This window comes from Acinonyx jubatus, chromosome B3 (assembly GCF_027475565.1).
Source record: "Acinonyx jubatus isolate Ajub_Pintada_27869175 chromosome B3, VMU_Ajub_asm_v1.0, whole genome shotgun sequence".
Classification (NCBI taxonomy): domain Eukaryota; kingdom Metazoa; phylum Chordata; class Mammalia; order Carnivora; family Felidae; genus Acinonyx; species Acinonyx jubatus.
In genome coordinates this window covers 118,467,521-118,487,852 of record NC_069386.1, presented here as the reverse complement: position 1 = coordinate 118,487,852, position 20,332 = coordinate 118,467,521, and the positions used below count along the sequence as shown (strand labels likewise).

The 20,332-nt window shown below is 39.7% G+C and overlaps 1 protein-coding gene across 15 annotated transcripts in view; it reads right to left on the bottom strand.

The window, feature by feature from the left end:
- The window catches only part of TTLL5 (tubulin tyrosine ligase like 5), a 282,100-nt gene that overhangs the window by 52,999 nt on the left and 208,769 nt on the right, over positions 1 to 20,332 (bottom strand). For 14 of the 15 annotated variants that reach the window (XM_053224740.1, XM_053224738.1, XM_053224742.1 and 11 more), the window contains one exon: positions 14,649 to 14,866. In XM_053224740.1, the coding sequence (XP_053080715.1) occupies positions 14,649 to 14,866 (218 nt within the window). Of the gene's footprint in view, positions 1 to 14,648; positions 14,867 to 20,332 lie in introns of those variants that run through there. The other variant, XM_053224747.1, reaches the window with a different exon arrangement.

Sequence of the window (20,332 nt, the reverse complement as noted above, 5' to 3'; positions counted from 1 at the left end):
GATAAATCTAATATACACATTTTTCAGCATCAGAATGAACCACTGTTTCTTCAACTGTGCACCAAATGAAGCAGCTGGCTTGTCATAGAACACATGTCTTTCAGCATGAGAATTACACACGGCACAGAGGATGTCCGTCCTACACAAGAGGCTCATGGGAAATGAGACTGACGGGAGGAACGATGCGTCTCCCAGCTCTCCCCAAGAAGAACATCACACGGAGTCGGCCGCCACTGAAACCATACCGTCTCTTTCTCTCTGAAGAGCTGAATGTGCAAAGCTAAATGTGTGTTTGGTCCAGCTCTGTTAGCTGCTGTTTTCCGATCACGGAACATATGGAATATGAAGACCAAAAGATGAACTCAGGAAAGTACCTTATAAAAGTATCGAGTTTTGCAGTGAGGAATACCGAAAAGATGGGACAAGAGAGGTGCCGTTAATTTTACAACATACAAAAGTTAGAGTTTAAACCAAGGAGAGTGCTAGATGTGACCATGCAGTCCCGTAGTGTTCCATAACTGCTCTTCTTGTAAGTGGTATAGGTTCCAGAAGACAGAAGAACAGGAGATATAGCCCAGGGTTGGGAGTTTGAGGCTTCCTACAACCTCAACTGTGGTGATGGGCTTAGTTCGGACTCTTCTCCACACAACGAACCGTGTTATTATCAAAAGCTGCCGAAGGGCAGGCTTCCCGATTACCAGAGCCACGTCAAAACTGAAACAAGATATGATGTAGCCATGAACAGGAGCACGCTAGTTGCAACCAAGAATTCTAATTAGAAGAATTCCATTAATAATGACATGCTTTTTTCAACGAAGGCAGGATCTTTCCTTGGGATGTGTTCATGGCTAGTACCCGAAGAGTTTCCTCACGTATTAAATGTCTACTTTCTAACCCGGGATTCAAGTCACTTGCTCCACTCCCACTTACTCCTTTGATCTCTTGCCTTTTCCTGAAGTCCAAGAAAAGGCCTGACATGGGCATTATTTCTGCCCTGAGTAAGGAAGAACAGCCTTCCTGGGCCTCTCAAAGACATTGTTCGGGAACGCATTACAAGTAAATAGTATCCCTACAAGCCGAAATAGTGTCTACATTAATTATTGAAAGATGTCTCCTAGTACTGGTCTCTACTTGGGAAATAAATGCCGATCAAACAGCTGGCTAGGAATGCCACTGGCGTCAAGAGCACACCATACAGCCAGCCTATACGACATATCATTGCCAGTCAAGGAGGGTAATAATAAGCAAAATCCCTACTATCCATTTTGCTGGTAAGGCTTCGGACGTGCTTTTTCGTGGATCTTTATTTCCTTTATTTGTGGTTTCCTCTGTTCTTTTTTTCCCATTATTTTGATCAGTGGAAACTTTTCTGAAAGTGATATCCTTTCTTTAAGATCTGTTTTGTTCATTACTTCACAAGATTGACTGTGGTTTGGTGCTATATTGTTTCTCTTCGAGTTCTTTTCAAGGCTTTCCACATCTCTAACACAGAGGTACTAGGTTTCTGTTCCAATGGTTTAAGTGAAAGTTTACCTTGGATTCATGCCACCACATCGGGGATGACCTTTCTATAGAAGGAAGGAGCCACAAAAGAAAAGTGCTCAAGATTTCACAGGAAGAGGAGAGCTCGAAATGCTGACCTTGCCAGGGCTGTGGCAGACAGGCATGGTGGCATCTGTGAAGGTCCTGAAAAGAAACCCCGCACTTGCTCATTTTTATAAAACTTTGGTGACAACCAAACTTCTTTTAACTCCCAAAGGAGAGAAGAAATCTCAAGGCACAAGTTAGGTTATAGAACTGAATTCCAAAAGGGACATGTACTCTTGAGTCTTCTTAGCAAATGTTTACTCACAGATGAAACATCTCACAATGTTCCTTACAACCTACATGCACGCAGGTGTATGTGTGCTTCCTCCTTTAATCCATCAGTCCAGGGATTATGTATGCATCTCACAAACAGAAGCTAATATACTAATCCTTGGCAAACAACAATTAGAACATTATTAATTTGGGTCTGAAAACAAGACCAACTCAAGAAGCACTTTGTGAAGTCAACTTTTGTGCAGTAGTGGTGCATAAGGCTCCATTTTATAAATATACTACACATTGTCTAACCCACGATCCATTATAGTTGTTGTTTTATTCCTTTTCATTCCTAGTATTATCTATGCGGGTCTTTCCTCTTTTTTAAATTTACCGTATTAGTCTTTCCAGATGTGACCCCGTCTACCATTTGTTGTCAGTTTCATTCATTCCTTCACCCAGTATTTAATGAGTATCTACCATGTGCCAAACACTGCTCGAGGCACTGTTCTCTCGTGTTCTCCCACGTGCTGGGCTGTTCTAGGTGATTTCTGTATTTTTATTATTTTATTTTGATTTTGATTAATTTGCTCTTGTTCTTTTTATAGTTTTTCAAGTTAAATGATTAGCTCACTGATTTTCAATCGTTCTTGTCTTTTTAATAAATTCAAAGCTCCAGGTTTACTTTTGAGAGCAGTTTTGGCTATCCCACAAATGTGGTACGTAGCATTTTCCACACTTCTAAGTGTTTTATGATTTTCATTGTGATAACCTAACGGCTGGGTATTACGTACTGAATTTTTTTAAATTTCCAAACACACGAGTCTTTTTTAAACATTACCTTTTGGTTTTTCCTAATTAAAATGTTTTTTACTGTTGAAGAGTGTAAACGGATACAGATTTTTTGAAATGTGTGGAGCCTTCATTTGTGACAGTATGTGTTGAATGTTTGTAAACATATCCTCGAAGAGAATGTATATTCTCCCTACTGGATGCAGGAGTCTAGGCAGAGCTATTAATGTTTTTCAGACTATGACCTGTGGCTCGTAAGGGGGGTTGCAAAATCAATTTAGGGGACCCAATCGGCATTTTTCAAATCATAGGAAATAATATTTTGTGAAACTTTTATTTCATATACATAATTTAGATATTTTTACTAGGTTGCATATAAAATGTATTTTTTTTAATATTATAAGTGGTGGTCAGAAAACATGAAAAGCCACTTACCAAAGCAAATTGTTATTCTATATTTCAAATAGTCCAAATCCTCAGAAATTTGTATGAGGCACCTATCAGTTATTGATAGAAGCAGATTTAAATAAATCACCCACTATGATTAATAACTTTCCAACATTTCTTTATACTGTTATCAGCATTTGATTTATAGATTTTGAATTTATTATGCTAACTGCGTACCAGTGCTTTTCTTCATCCCAGTGAATGCTTTTTGCTTAATTCTATTTTCTCTGTTGCTATACTCATGCCCCTAATTAGTATTGCATGGTTTACCTTCTTCTAATGCTTCGCACTGTGAACTTTTACTGTAGGTATCTCTCTTTTAAGCAGGCTACAACCGAACATGTTAAAAAGTACAATTTCTGGGTGCCTGGGTGTCTCAGTTGGTTAAGTGTCCAACTCGATCTCAGCTCAGGTCTTGACCTCATGGTCGTGAGTTCAAGTTCTACTTTGGGCTCCACAGTGGATGTGAAGCCTATTTAAAAAAATGCAATTTCATAATCTATCTTTTAATAGAAGAGTATAATCCTGTTAACATTTAGTGTGATTACTCATATAATTGGATATATTTCTACTATCTTAGTTTTTATTTTCCACTTACCATCCTTTTCCTTTGCCTTTTTTTTCTTTTCCTGCCTTCCACTGGACTCAAAAGTTTCTACATTCTCTTCTCTTTCCTTCTGTTGATTTGAAAGCTACAGAGTATATATCAATTATTTAGCTATTTTTTTTCTAAGCGTAAAATTTAGTTATTTTTTCCACTTTTTTTCCCTTAATATTTCTGTCTTGCCCTTAGAACTTGACACAGACCTGCTATATTTTTGCCATCCACTGAATCCTCTTGGCCTTCAGTCTTGTCTTTGTTGTCCCAAACATGTTTTATATTTTTAAAAGACCAACAATTATGTTTACAGTCATTAGCATTTATTATCACTTAATAAAAGTCTGGCCCCTCACTGCTTCATGTTATCCAACACTTCTGTGTTCACTTTTATCTTATCCAGTCTTTGCTAGTTCTTCCAGTGAAGGTCATGTGGTATACTCTTAGACTTTGAATATCTCAAATTATTTTTATTTTGGCTTTTCTCTTGAATGACAGTTTAGCTGTGTATAAAATTCTAGACTGAAAGTTACTTCACCACAACATTCTGAAGCTGTTAGCTCTTGTTTTCTGCCACCTACTATTTCTAAAAAAAAGAATGTGGGATTCTGTGTTCCTTTGTGAATTTTCTCTCAAGTAGCATGTAACTCTTCCCTTTATGCTCAGTGTTCTGCAGTTTCACTATGATATGTCTAGATGTGCATTTATTTTGGCACATGGGATGAATATTTTAGCCGAGGACTCATTTATTTCTTCAATTCCAGAGAAGTCTCAGTTATTATTTCTTAAAGCGTAACCTGTTCACCTCTTCCTCAGGTTTCCTTTCTGATACTCTGATCAGAATCACATGTTACAAGATAAGCCTACCAGATACCGGACCTAACATGTCTGGCTGTTCAAAAATGTTAATTTCATTTCTAAGGAATTCATGTTCCAGTTGTCAGCTTTGTTGGCAATCCTTCTTAGATTCAGATTTACTCATGTGTTTTGCAACTTTAGTTTGTAGGCTCATTCTGAATAGGAATCATTTCTTCCCTTGTCTCTGTATTTGCTCACCCCTCCCTGGCAGAAGTTTTTATAACTGCTTCCACCTAGGGCCCATCACCCTAGTCCAGAACCAGACTTTCCAGTGGTATTTCAGTGCTCTTGCCTCAGTCATATTTAGAAATCCAGGTGAGTTTTGAAACATGAGCAGGTGCAAGGGTGTGTCATTATCCTCCTGACTCTGTAGGCCCACAGCCTCCTATAAAGATGTGGCCTCAGGCAATGGGTCCATGTCAGTTTCATCAGTCTCCCATTAGGAGAGCCCACTGCATTCCAATAGTATCTTGGTGCTACTGACATTTTGGACTGGATAATTCTTTGTTGTGGAGAACTATCAGGTGCTTTTCAGGACGTTTACTAGCATCCCTACACTCGATTCATTAGATGCCAATTGAAACCCCTCGCCCCTGCCCAGCTATGGTAATCAAAAATTACTCCAGGCATTCCCAGATGTCTTCTGGGGCCACATCGTCCCCAGCTGAAAAATTACTGTTTTATTGCCAATTAATGAGCCTGGCTTCTTCGTCTTTCCTCTTGGGTAGGGAGGGAACTTTTAGGCCCCAACATGCTACAGGGGCTGAACTCTGGGCTGTCACTGCCTGCTCCCAAAGCAGAATTCAGAAAGCTTGCTGTTTCAGCCTCATTCACTGATCCTCAGTTATTTCTGCACATTTGGGAGCCAAGGAGAGGCTTCCCTCGTTCTGAAGGTCAGCTAGGTCCTTTTGGTGTTTTTTATCACTGCAGTGTATTTGAAGCAGAAGGAGAGTATTAAGTGTGAACTTATGGAGACAACTTGACTGGGAGTCAGTGTGTCCAAATCTAATCTTTTGTTTTATTTGAAGCTAAGCCCTTGCCTTCAATAGTCATTAGCATTATTAGCATTCAGGATCTCAGAATGTATTTGAATTTCCATAGCCTTGCCAGATAGAGCCAAATCATACTTATGAGTATCAGCTTACTAACAACAAGAATGCAATTTCTTTTAATAGGGCACAGTGGTGGCAGCAGAAATTATAACTGTACCAGCACACACGCACTGGACACTTGATATATGTCAGGAAAACACCTGATCTCATTTAATCCTAAGAACAATTCCTCAACGTAGGTAATATTGTACAGATAATGAAACAGAGGCTTAGAGATAGCTCCAAATAACAGTCAATTAAATGAAGGCGCTTGGATTCAAATCTAATATGAAATCCTGGGCTGTTAGCAATTGGGCTTTACTGCTCTACTCTACTCTATGCAGTATAAATAAGTAATGATGGGATAATTGCTATTTGGTCATCCCTGACACATACACCTTGATATGCAAACCACGTCACCACCACCACCCCAACCACCGTCTCTAGCACATCTCTGTCTTTACCACTGTCTCCTCTACCACCATCTCCTGTGACCTTGTCATGAATATAAGCTAGATCAGGGGCCAGGGAATACATTTCTCTCTCCGCTCTTAAAGATAAACTTCATGGAAACCGGGCTTGTGTCTGTCCTGTCCACTGGTGTTATTACCAATACTTAGAGCAATGCCCGGCATAATGGACATTCAGTACATATGTGATAAAAGGGTACAGACAAGATATCTGTCCCTAGAGGCTTATGAGAAGAACACATACAAAAAGGAAAATTAGACAAGGAAGTAGATGGTAGAGTTAGCTGAAGCTCTTGGCAAAGCTGCATCAAGGTGATAAATTAAAACCTGATCTTGAATAAAACACAGGACTTAGCTTCAAGAGGGCAAAGGGCATGAGGAAGAGGGGATAACCTGAGCATGTAGGAACACTATATGGAAGCACGTGTGTGGAGCACACTGTAAGACTGTATAGAAAAGGCTGCAGACAGGATAGAGGACATTTTGCAGAAGGCTTTCCTGTCAGACTAAGGACTCTCAACTTTACCGTGTAGGCACCTGGAAGCCTCCAAAGATTTTGGAAAAAAGGTTCAAAGAACTATTTTAGAGATGATATTTTAAAATTGTTTCCTAGGCCTACTCATATACCCCATTTCTTTAAGAACCAATTTGGATAGTTTAAGATTGCTACCCTGTTCTACTTGGGTGTTCTTTTTAGTCAAGAACCAATCTCGATAGTTCGTATTTTTGAAAACATTACCTTTCATTCAGTTTTAAAATTTAGTAGCACATAATTATGCAGGGTTCTCATAATTTTCAGTCTCCCCTATATCTACTTTTAAAACATTTTTCTTATTTTTAATTCTCTTCTTTATCTGGCAGAGCTATGTTTATTTTATCCTTCTCTGTCCCCATACCCCAAACTAAATAAGGTTTTGAATATAACTTTTTTGCTGCTTTTGACATTATATTGGTTTTCTTCTTGATTTCCTTTGATTTTTTTTTTTTATTAGCTTTGTTTTATTGACCCTTTTCTAACTTCAAAAGATGGAAGCTTAGTTCAGGTATGACAAATATGTGGTGTGCACATTAACCACTCATCCTCCCTACCTGCGGCAGACATTACTAATCTATCAGAGCACTCTTTCTTGCCAGGCTCAGAGAAGTGCTCATAACTCTTGTCAACAAAACACTCTCGGTAATCAGCCAAAGCTAGTATATCAGTTGAAGCCAATCTGCCATTTGTGTCTTCGTTAATTTCTTTTCAATCTTCCTACATTATAACAATGAAAATAACTAAGATTACGAATTTACCTTTGAGTACATCTTTGGTTACATTTCAACTTTAAGTTTTGATATATATGCTTCTTTTCATTATTTTAAAAAATATTTCAGCTTTAGGGATGCCTAGGTGGCTCAGTCAGTTAAGCGTCCAACTCTTGATCTCGGCTCAGGTCATGACATCAAGGTTTGTGTGTTTGAGCACCATACCAGACTCTGAGCTGAGCATGGAGCCTACTTGGGATTCATATTCTCTCTCTCTCATTCTCTCTCTCTCTCTCTCTCTCAAAATAAATAAACATTAAAAAAATAAAAAATAAAAATTCCAAAATTATTTGGGCATTTTGTATAGACTTTTATTCTAATATCTCATTTTATTGCAAAGTAGTCTGAGAATGAGGTCTGTATGCTTCTATTCTTTGAGGATTCAGTTGAAATGTTCCAGTTTTTTAAATATATTGTTTAATGTTTACTTATTTTTGAAAGGGAGAGACAGAGTGTGAGCCGGGGAAGGGCAGATGGGGGCAGGGGGTGACAGAATCCGAAGCAGGCTCCAGGCTCTGAGCTGTCAGCACAGAGCCCGATGTGGGGCTCGAATTTAGGAACTGCAAGATCATGAGGTGAGCAGAAGCCACACACCCAACCAACTGAGCCACCTAGGTACCCCTGTTCTAGTTTTGAAGAATATTCCGTGGGAGCTCTGCAGGGCACAAAACTGTGTACCTATTAATTTAATCTCACAATTATGTTGTTCAAAACCCTCATGCCCTTATGTTGGGTCTATTTTGCCTATAATAATGACTATTACTTCTCTTTCTGGAATTTGTTATTTTAGGTAGAATCTACCTTTTATCTCAATATTTTTACCTTTGTATACTTTTCCTCAGAATTTTGAAAGAATTTTTGAAATCTGTCCTCTATTTTACTAATTAAGTTTTCTACAGTGCCCAATTCACTGTGGTTAACCCAATTTTTCACTTAGGTATTTCTCATATCCTCCCTGACCACAGACTGCTTGCTGTCTACATGAGATAGCTTTTTGAAGCTCTACACATCAATGCACTCTATGCTTAACTTTTGTCAAGAATACACATTAGGGATTTTCTAAAATGTTGTTTTCTTGCTTGCTTTAATGGATTTCAGGGGTTGACAGCTCCCCTAAATCTTCTCCATGGAGCTTTCTTTTAAGCTATAGGCCCCAAGATTTTTAAATATTTGCTCACCCTCCGAGAGGAAAGTCTAACTTTGCCGTTAAAGGCTCATGATCATGGAAGAATTGGTACGGATTCTACAAAATCCATAAGATCCTACCCAAATCTTTTAAAAAGGGATTTTCCTATGCAGATAATAAAGAAAAGTGAGAGGAGGGAAATATCCAGCAGTTGGAGTCCCATTTCAATAACCATTTTAATAGCCCAGTGGCAGGGATGAGAAGTAAGATTCTAATTTAAATTACCCAAGTATGAATCACCAAGGGAAGGCCCATCATTCCATGACTCTCATGTACTTCTCCTCCCCACTGGACCACACACACACCAGTGGCAACTTCTGGTTAGGTGTGGTTACAAGGACCCAGTTCTTTGACTGATGCCATCATCCATGCCAAAAGCAAACCCTAAGATCTCCTAATGCCACTATTGAGGTCCACATGCTGAGGGCTTATGGAGGAAAGAGTCTAAGTGGCAGGCTCCTTGACTAGCCCTCCCTTCTCCCAGTTCCAGGCCCTGCCCCTTAGAGTGAAGGGTGTTATGAGTGGGTTCTAAGCCTCTCACCCATTTCCTAGACTTCACTCTCATAAGGAAGAGAGTATATAAAAGCCTTTAGTAGTGTTCTTCAATTCAATCCTTTTCATGCTACATTTAGCACAAATTCTCTCCACACTTTAGTATGAGAGTGGTAATAATTCTTCCTCCTTTTGAGTATTTCAGTGGTCACTTAAGTGGTAAAATTGGTGTGGAAAGGGAGGGGAGTGAGCTCCTAAATGCTTACTTTGCATTCTCCCAAAGGCAATTTTTTAGGACGATTAACCTGTCATTTGCTGTACAGAATGGATGTGAATGGGTTGTTGGGGGTCTTTCAAATCGGTGGTCTACTGGGAAGAGTCTGTGGTTGGCGCACAGTAGGTGACACAGATTCGGCTTTAGCTCTGCCACTGACTAGCTGTGTGCCTTGCTACACTCATAGCCTTGCACTATGCCTGCAATCTTATATCTTTCAGCACTAAAAGCCTATCATTATATATTTTGGAAATGCATAATTTAGAAAATCCTGTATTTAAGGATGGGAACGCCACAGATTCAATCATATTTCTTGAAACTATGCATAAGTAAAAAGGCTAAAAGGCTGATAGAAGACACGACATCTTGTATCCTCACATCAAGAACCTATTTTTGGACCACTATAACTGCTCATCACTTTGCCTCATGTTAATGACTCATATGTTAAAAAGATACAGCAAATAATCCAGTGAAGAAATGGGCAAAAGACATGAATAGACACTTTTCTAAAGAAGACATCCAGATGGCTAACAGATACATGAAAACATGCTCAACATCACCCATCATCAGGGAAATACAAATCAAAACCACAATGATATACCATCTCACACCTGTCAGAATGGCTAAAATTAACAACTCAGGCAACAACAGATGTTGGCGAGGATGCGGACAAAGAGGAACCCTTTTGCACTGCTGGTGGGAATGCAAACTGGAGCAGCCAGTCTAGAAAACAGTATGGAGGTTCCCCCCAAAATTGAAGATAGAACTACCCTATGACCCAGCAATTGCACTGCTAGGTATTTATCCAAAGGATGTAGGTGTGGTGTTTTGAAGGGGCACATGCATCCCAATATTTACACCAATGCTATCAATGATAGCCAAAGTATGGAAAGAGTCCAATGTCCATCGACAGACGAATGGATAAAGAATATGTGTGTATATATATATATATATATATATATATATATATATATATATACATATATATATATATACATATTCTTTATCCATTGTATATATACATATGTATATATATACATGCATACATACATACATACTTTATCCATATGTATATATACATACATACATACATACAATGGAATATTGCTCGGCAATCAAAAAGAATGAAATCTTGCCATTTGCAACAACATGGATGGAACTAGAGTGTATTACACTAAGTGAAATAAGTTAGTCAGAGAAAGACAAATATCATAAGACTTCACTCATATGTGGAATTTAAGATACAAAACAGATGAGCATAAAGGAAGGGAAGCAAAAATCATATAAAAATAGGGAGGGAGAAAAACATAAGAGACTCTTAAGTACAGAGGACAAACTGAGGGTCGCTGGAGGAGTTGTGGGTGGGGGGATGGGCTAAATGGGCAAGGGGCATTAGGAAGGACACTTACTGGGATGAGCACTAGGTGTTATATGTAGGGGATGAATCGCTGGATTTACTCCTGAAATCGTTATTGCACTATATGTTAACTAACTTGGAAGTAAATTACAAAAAACAAAAACAGAAACAAAAAAAACCAATGACTACAATAAATATTTAAAGTAAATATTCAATAATAAAAAAAAAAAGATATAGCATATTTTTTAAACCTGACCCTTATTTTTATATGTGTCTGATGTTAATCTCTGAGCATCTTTCATCGTATTGCTAATATCACACATGCTCAGGTCACATGAACTGGTACTGGTCTGTCCACACTGCTGGGCTCCTGGCCTCTCTCCTCCCTTCCTAATGCCCAGTAGCCATTAACAAACACCACTGTCCTGGGTGCTGACACAGAACAAGCAGTTACCTTCAATTGCCACTGAGGTCACCCTGCTGTAGAACATCCTAAAACCTAGGCAAGGAAAGGTAATCTCAGCTATTGAAAGAAAAGCACTTTAGTTAAGCCTGGTGTTTCTTTCGTAGTTTTTTTTCTTCAGAGAAGCCCCAGGTACAACAGCTTTGACTCTGCCCCTCCGAAGTTATCTCTAGTCTGTGAGTTTTGTCCATGACCCTGGCAAATTTTAATCTCCTTAGGTTTCTTTCTCCATGTTCCTGGAGAGTATGAGTCTGGCTCTGAGGAAAAGGTCATTTACAAGGAAGACACAGTTCATATGCACATAGTTGTTCCTAGGCTGTCATTCCTCTTAGTTCAGCTGACTGTTTGGAAGAAATACCACAAATAGTTTTAAAAGGAGGATCTGAAGTGGGTACTAAATTATGAAGTGTTGCAAACACTAGAGAGGAAAATCAAGAAAGGCTATTGGCACTATGGAAAGGGTAAAAAAAAGAAAAATCTAAATCTTCCTCTCCACAGAATTGACAAATGAGATTTAGCTAAAGGAAATATAAATATATGAATTTGAGGACTATAACAAAGAACTTGTGGGCCAAGAGGGGATGAGGAAATGGCTGTAAAGCAACAAGATTAAAAAAGAAATGTGCTCATAAAAAGCTTTCAATGGAATAGACAGAAAACCAGTTATTTTGGTTAATTATTCAGTGGGGACAGTGGTTTTGTTTTACAGATGGGAAACTGAAACCTTTAGAGGGAAAGTGACTTGAATATTATCATAAAGAAATAGGACCCCACTGTTCTGATTCTCAACTCCCTTTGCACCAACTCCAAACGACATTCCATCTTTTATGTTCTATTGTTCTCTAAACTCAACCCTCTAGGATGTGGAAACTTTGATGCTCTTGGAAATTGCTTCTCTATTTGTCCAATGCCAACTTCTGTGCTAGGAGAAGTCTGAAGTTCAACCCCAAAACACAGGGCTTGGCGCAGTCAAAAGCTCATTACAACTTCTCATTAGTTGTGTCTCTTGGGGCAACTATGGCATTCCCGAGTGTGACTCAGTATCACCACTCATAACTGATGGTTCCTGATTAATCTGAACGGAGCCAGAATAAAGGCCAAAATGAGCTCCTAGCAAATGAAGCAACATATCTTGCAAGATGAAAGTAAAAAGTTATATGAAAATTTCCTGAAATGACATCCCAGTATTAACCTAAATGATAACAGTATAACACCTAACACTTATTTAGCATACATTATGTACCAGGCATGATATTTGTGCTTGACATTAATTCATTTGTTCCTCTTGATAACCCCATGAGGCAAGTACTATTACTACTCCCATTTTAAATAAGAAACGAGGTCACATAAATGTTAAGTAACTTGCTAGGCTGGCTAGGAACATGAATTACTTTAGAACATAAGAATATATCGACTGATACTCAAGGATCTGTGAAAGGTTTCTCCAGATTAAATATAAATATAACTTCATCAAGGGGCACCTGGGTGGCTCAGTCGGTTAAGTGTCCGACTTTGGCTCAGGTCATGATCTCACAGTTCATGGGTTGAGCCTCACGTCGGGCTCTGTGCTGACAGCTCAGAGCCTGGAGCCTGCTTCGGATTCTGTGCCCCCTTCTCTCTCTCTCTGCTCCTCTACTGCTCGTGCTAGGTATCTCTCTGACTCTCAAAAATGAATAAATGTTAAAAAAAAATAATAACTTCATCAATCCAAATAAAGTATGGAGTTTAGTTCTTAATAACGTATCAATGACAGTTTCTCAGGATAGTACCTTCTTCAAATGCACCATGGCAATAAATGATGTTAACAATGGGGAAAATGGGGTGTTTCTATCTTTATGTGTTCTGTCTTTACAATTTTTCTGTAAATCTAAAATTATTATAAAATAAAAAGGTTAAAGAAAAAAAAAACCTTTATCTGAATACTTCTTAGAGGGAACTTTTCATTGGGTCAGGTCAAATAAGAACAATGCCATTCCTTTTCCTAAAAGTCAGAAGACTATTAAAGACAGTGAGGCTCCCCACGACACTACATTATACACGTAAGTGAAGGAACGTCAAGGTCTCCATTAGTACTAACTTACTTAGCTTCAGAGACTTGTGCTAGAATTTTAAAGGCAAATTGGAAACTATTTCCTGGAACAACGCCTTACAGCATGCCTTTTGATACTTGGATTATATTTCTTAAATTCTGAAGAAATCTTGCTTTTTTCCCCCCTTCTGTGCATTTTTGGTGCTGAGCTGTTTCCGGTTTTCCCACACTCCTGCCTGTCAGAGAGAAGAAACCACAAAAATGCAGCAAAGTTTGTCCATAGAGCCGCAATTTCATCTCAAAAGGCTGAAGAGTTCTCCTGCCAGCACTGAGTTCAGGGCGGCAAATGGTCCTGCTGCCTGCTGACAAGGCCCCCTCCCTACCAGCAGACGAGCCGGCCCCAATGGGCCACCACGGGCCAGCTCAGGATACTGGCAATACTCAGAGGATCCACAAACAAGGCGCATACTGGCAAATTCAACATGCACATCCGGCTCACTGATTCTCCTACCTGAGGGCTTCCTGAACCCAAGGAAGAGAGCATGATTCTAGAATGTTTATGATGGTAATTAAGGCTCACTGAGTTCCTCTGTGTGCTACGTCTTGTTCTACATGTTCTACATGCAAAGTATTACATGTATTAACGCTGCTAGTATTTATCAACATTCTGTGAAGCAGATCCTCTTTATTATCTCCGCTTCACAAATGAAGAGACTGAGGCTAACTGATTAAGTAACTTGCAACCGACCAAAGGTCTTCAGTTAGTAAACAGTTAGTGCGTGAGGGTGTGAATACAGGCAGTCTGGCTCCAGAGCTACACCCTTGAGGGCTCACTTCTACTTTTTCCAGGCTGAAGAGCCATACGGCTTCCTTCTCATTGTGCTCTTGGCCTTCAACCACAAATTGCCCCTTCCTAACCCCCTCAATGAAATCCCAATCCAGTGTCTTCCCATTCAAATCCCTAAGAGTGAACAAGGAATACAGGTGAATGGGGGGGGGGGGGCGGGGAAGAGAGGGGGAAGGCATACAGAATTTTAGATGAAATTGAAAAAATCTGACTCTTTAGAAAGACCAGGAAAAAAACACATCAGGAAGAAGTTTGCATTTCCTTTCTCCAAACCCACGGTTCAGCACTGTTACCCAGTGCACTGTCTGATGGTAGCTCCTGCCAGAGGCTGGAAGACTTAGTCACTGGTAGTGACCTTGAACCCCGCCATCAGCGCTCATCACAATCCCGGGAGAACCTAAGAGCAGCACCTGCCCCTCCCACAGGGTACACAGCCCAAACTTCAGCATGGTCCACTAGTTCCCCAGGTGACTCTCAGCCCAGGCTGAGAACCAGAGTTAACTTTCAGTCCCCATCAGGTGTTCTTGTCTTCTGTACAGTACCAACAATTTTGAAGGCCTCATAAACAAAGAGTACTCTTAGCACAGAATGGATACGACTCAGAAGAAACTGAACAGGAGATTAAAGAAAACTTACTTGGAGGCCTTCTGGGATGTCATCTTCCTGAGGACTTGTTTGTGATTGGCTGGGGGCTTGGGGACCAGCGAGGAGGAAGAACTTGGAGCTGGCACCACTTTTTGCGGTAGAACGGCTGGCTTCTGGCCACTAGCTGTGGCACTTGAAATTCTGCAAGCTGCACCATTATTTATTGTCCATAAATTGGAGTTAGGTAGTGTCTGGCTGCCAAAGATGGCCTACAAGGAAGAGAAAAAGAAAGGTCGTTGGAGATGTCCTTCATAAGCCATTTGCTATAAATGAGTAACTGGGTTGTAATCCTGAAGTGGGACAAAAGGAAAAGAGAAATTGTTGAAGTAATTTTTTAGGAAAGATTTCTCTAATACTACCAGTGTAGGTCCAGATTCAGAGAACGGAGAGGTCTGGAAGGAGAGAGTTGAGACGGTCTTGTTGAAAGTACACTGTGCTGGGAATCAGGGCATATGGGTACTATGTATTATCCATCTGTGGAAATTAGAAAAACGTCTGGTCTCTCTGTCTTCATTTCCTTCACTGTTAAGTTCAACAGATATTTAATGAATGTCTCCTACTGGGTGTCAAGTACTGGAAATAAAGCACAGGAACAAAAGTGGCTTGAAGCTTGACTCAATTCCAGCCCACTCAGAGAACTCAGAACTCTTCTAGAAGGTGTGCACATATGAGGAGTGGGTAGAAGCCAGTGTGGCAAGGGCACGTTGAGCAGAGAGGTGGAGAGAGGAGGCTGGAACAGAACAGCCAGACCATGTGTGGCCTTGAGGACTCTTTGCAGAATTCTTTAACACCTCATTGACTTAAAGATTAAATAAGACTTTACATTTTAAAATGCTTTCGAAGTAAAATCACTACCTGAATGCTAGTTACTGTATGAATATAAGATCAATACAAAGGTGTATTTGCTTAGAGGGTAAGCCTACAAATCAATAAAGACCTAAAAATCACCATCTAAATGTCACAAACACCAACATATGTCTGTGGTTAGGGTGTAAAGGTATACTTTCTCAAGTCGATGCTTAAAAAATTCTTATAACTTATTTACCTCATTAGCAATTGGTGTTTTCTTTGGGGGAGGCCACAAATTTTGCTATTGATCATTCCATACTATTAACACTGCTTTCAATACGCATGCGTTACAAAAGCTTTAAATGTGAAATAATATTAAGAGAAAATATACAATTGGCAAAATACAGAAGGTTTTTTTATTAAAAAGATTTCTGGCAATCGATTTCCATCTGAAGACACTGCATTTAAAGAGACATGGAGAAATGTCATTTCCTTCTGGCCAGGCCAAAAGGGTAAGATCAGATGCTCTTAGGAAGCATTCACCTTAGAGATAGACTTTATTAATATTATTTTTGTCTTTTATGACTTTCATGCTTTAAGATATAAAAAATATAAATTGGGTAGCTTTAGCAAAATGTTAACCAATCCTTCTACACTCATGCCTTGGAATGTCTCATTTCAGGGAAATATGTCCAAAGGTCCTGGGCTAGGCAGGTCTGAGAGGGATCAGAGACTCTTGTGCAGAGTAAATGTGTTTGACAGGCTTAACAAAGAACAAAGCAATTTCAGAAGTAGAGGGTTACAGCATTTTCAAATGGACCATTCGGACTGAGATGTTCTTCATCTCTACAAACCATGCAAAGGGGAACCCGAAGAGCTCTTCCCTCACCTCCAACTCTGGCCGGAAGAAGGGGAACAAAGGAAGACCCAAGCCCATGGGCCAAGCCAGGAGGGAGGCATTGGGGGGTGTATACATGTGGGAAGGTCTTCAGATGGTCCAAGAGGGCCCAGGAGCCCTGATTCTGCTCCAGCAAGCCTTCTGAGGACAAGTAACCATGGGGTACAGCAAGACAGACTCAAAAACAAATCTATTCCTTTCAAACACCATTTCCATATCTGAGGGTCTCAATATCTGTGGGAGAGACTCAACTAAAAGGAAGGAAGGAGGCAGGAGAGGGTTACTGCCAGTTTATTTTCACTACTATATCCCTACACACAAGCTTAGATTGAAGAGTGAAAGTTGCCCCTTTCAGAATGGGGAGGAGACTAGAAATCCAAGCAGGGCTGAAGAGCTCTATAGCAGCCATCCATAAACAAATTCACTGGATGAGTAGCTGAGAAAGAAAAGCCACTGTTAGCAAAGGGCTCTTGGAAATGAAAATATTCCTTATTGAGCGTGGTTTTTCGTGTTGTAAAGGAACTGCCATCAGAAAGAAAACATCCATTCAATACATGTTGCTGTGGTGACAACTTAACCATATTTTCAAGATCACTGAGGTTTTTTTCTTTTGTTAAAAAGTCTTGCTGGGACTTCTAAATACAAACAAAAAATGAATGAAAAGAGCAAGATCCGAACAGTGTGAGTGTAGTAAGCTCCTATTTGTGTAAAAAAGGAAAAAGAATACACACAACCCTACACACAGACACACAAAACACACAGAAACACACACACATACACAGAAGGTTGATATGTGCATAGAACAATTCTGAAAGGGTACACAAAAAACTAGGAACCTCCATGGAGAAGAACCGGTTAGCTAGGGGTCCAGGAAAGAGGGAAACTAATTGTTCACTACATATCATTTATAACCTTTTGAATTTTGTACCATCCATATGTAGTTATTTATTACAAAAATTAATCATTCAAGGGTAAAAAAAAAAAAAAAGTCAAGTTCTCCTAAGACTTAAGCAGGTAACAAAGTTAACTCTGGGTACTAGTCAAAGTATCCAAATGGCGTCCTAGTTTTAACCAGGTGGGTACAGGACTCAGCATTAGACGGGGCTGAAGGAGTTCACTGTTCAACACTTATTATGCCTACAAATCCAGAGTTGGTCATCAGTGAAAGGCAGAGACTCAGGTAAGTGAAGAACAGCATGGCTTTGCAGCCAAACGTGCCTGGGCTCAAATGTAGGCTCTGGCACTTATCAACGGTGACCTTTTCAAGTTAGTGAACTTCTCTGACCTTCAGCTTCCTCACAGGCAATTACAATTACTCTGCTGGATTATTGGGGGTTAAATGAAGACCCCCATATGTCAATATCACCCAGGCATTCAATCAAGGATTCCTGAAGTAGACCAAATACCAGGCGCATTGTAGACCTTCGGCAAATGCTCCATTCCTTCCCAGCCTCCCACCTCCGTTTGCTGAGGATCCGAAGGATGGGATGGCATGCAGGTCTGCCTCTGTAGGGTCTGTGAATGGCAGCTGGTTGGGCATTTTTCAACATACTTTTCTAGTCTTACGATGATGCTCACTAGCTGTGAAAGCAAACGCTTAAAATGAAAACATATGTTTAGGTTCCCCAGATCATATTTACTCAATTTTCTCTGGCAGGAATAATCTTTTCCTCTTCTGAATGCTTGTAACAATTTATTTGTGTGTGTCTTATCACATTTAGCTCATTCTACCTTGTGTTACAGCCACTGATATGTGTACTTTTCTCTCCTTCTGGACATTGCACACTGCAGATGGCTGAATGACATCTGATTAATTTTTGTTTCATGCACAGTGCCTAGTAGAATGCCTTGTGCATAACAGGCGCTTAATAAATATCTACCCCATGAATGAAAGTAAGAAAAATCGTAACTACTACTCATTTTTATTTTTTTTAGTAACAACCAAATTCCTATGCAAAAAAATAGTCAAGTCTGTGTTTCTACAGAGATGTAATCTTGTAATAGGACCATTGTCTGGACTTTGAATAGTGCCTAGTGTGTTATCTGTGATCAACTTATACTTAGCCACAAAATGTAAGCAAGACTTTCTGTAGATCCCAAACAAAAATAAATTCATCTTCCTAGATGCAAATTTTGTGGCAGGACCTTAGACACCAACGTTCCTTAGTGATAAGATCAGTTTTTACCTCAAATAACAAAATAGAAGAAATTAAGAGGATTTACTGCTTAGGAGACTGTCACTTGCCTGGATACTAATACTTCTTTCTTTCTTCCTAATAATACTGCCCCAATTTTTGTTTGGGTAATGATGTGTGTCCACTTAAAAAAACTGTATTTCCCAATCTCTCCTGTACTTAGGAATAACCATGTGCACCTTCCGGGAAAGCTCTTTAAAGGGGGCAAACTGGGTTAGGACACAATTTTTGCCCTTTACTGTTCTTCCTCCCATCCGGAACATGGATATCCAGCTAGCATCAGCTGGACAGGCCCTGGGTGGAAGTCACTTGCTAAGGATTGTAAAGGATAAAGACAAGAGAAGCATGGGCTCATGACAGTACCATAGAGTTCAGGAGGGCCTAACTCTAGATTTCTGATTATATGGGGGGAAAGAAAAATTCTAATTTGTTAAGCTATGGTGGCATAGGGCAGAAGGGAGGGTCTGCTAAATGCAGCGAAATGGACGCCTGAACTGAGATATAATCCTCAATCTACCAATAAGTCCAGCTTGTTTAAGCCTTAATATAATGCAAGTGTACCGCATCTCAAAAAAGCAGACACTCTTCCCAAATACAGTAAAGCAGCTTCTAGGTTCTCAGCTATTTAGTCATCACACTCTAATATACCAAATGGACAATGAAATCACAATTCTGTACTATCCAAACTTCCCAAGAGTCAGTAATGTAGACAAGTTCCCAGGTATTCCACCAAAGCCAAGGCTAAGTGTAATGAGATTAAAGCAATCAAATTTGATAAAGAAACTCACGAAAATACTCAGGCAATGTTAAAAAGCAGATATATAAATGAATTCATTAGACTATTGGCAGAAATCAGCCTCTCATACCAGGTATTGGCTCCAGTCCTACAACTCCATCAACAATAGATGATGTGAATTGTTTTGTCCTGATATTCATTCATAAATGGATAGAAGAATAGATAAAGTTCTCTCCATATAAATTCTAAGAAATGTGAGTCTGGATATACAATGTTAGCACTCTGCACTTGCGGGTTAACAGCCCAGGGAATGGGCTACACCGTCATCAGTCAATGTCTTGGGAATGTGAGAGCTGTGTAAGCACTGGCCTCCACTCAAGACCTGGTCAACATATACAAGACTTTTGCTTCTTTATTGGGTGTGGGAAACAGCCATGCTTCAGTAAGGAGACTCAGAGAAAACCACAGTTTGAGGGTTGGCTTGGCCCCAGGCCAAAGATTGGAAAGGCCCTCCTTCTCCCACAACAGAAGGGTACTCGTGGGTGGGAAGGAGGAATTTCTGATAGACAGAACACAGACTGCAACTTGGAAGGTTATGGGGAAGCAAGATCTGGGCTCTCTTACTAGAAAGATAATACTGTTCAGAGATTAAATTCTGGGAGGTTTTTTTTTTTTTTTTTTAAATTCCATCCAGTAAAACACTTCTTTTTGTCTTTACTTGGGCTTATTGGTGATGGAGTGGAGCTAGATAGCTCTTTGTAGTGAAATAACTCTCTACATTCACTTTTCTTTTAATTAAGGGAGATAAAGTTGGGAAATGTTAACCTTAACCTCAATGGGTTAGTGTCTTTTTGTACCCCTTTTACTTTGGTTCCATAAAAGCAAACATTTTTATGCATTAGTCTCTCCACCGAGTTCCATCCTAACTTGGATTAAGTTCCCATTACATAGTACACAAAACTGCTTCTAGAATGTTGTTCTCTGGCGGCTCAAGTACTGGGATGGTGTATCTTCCTGAGCATGTAAGATGCTGATCACTCACCTGACCACAACCAGT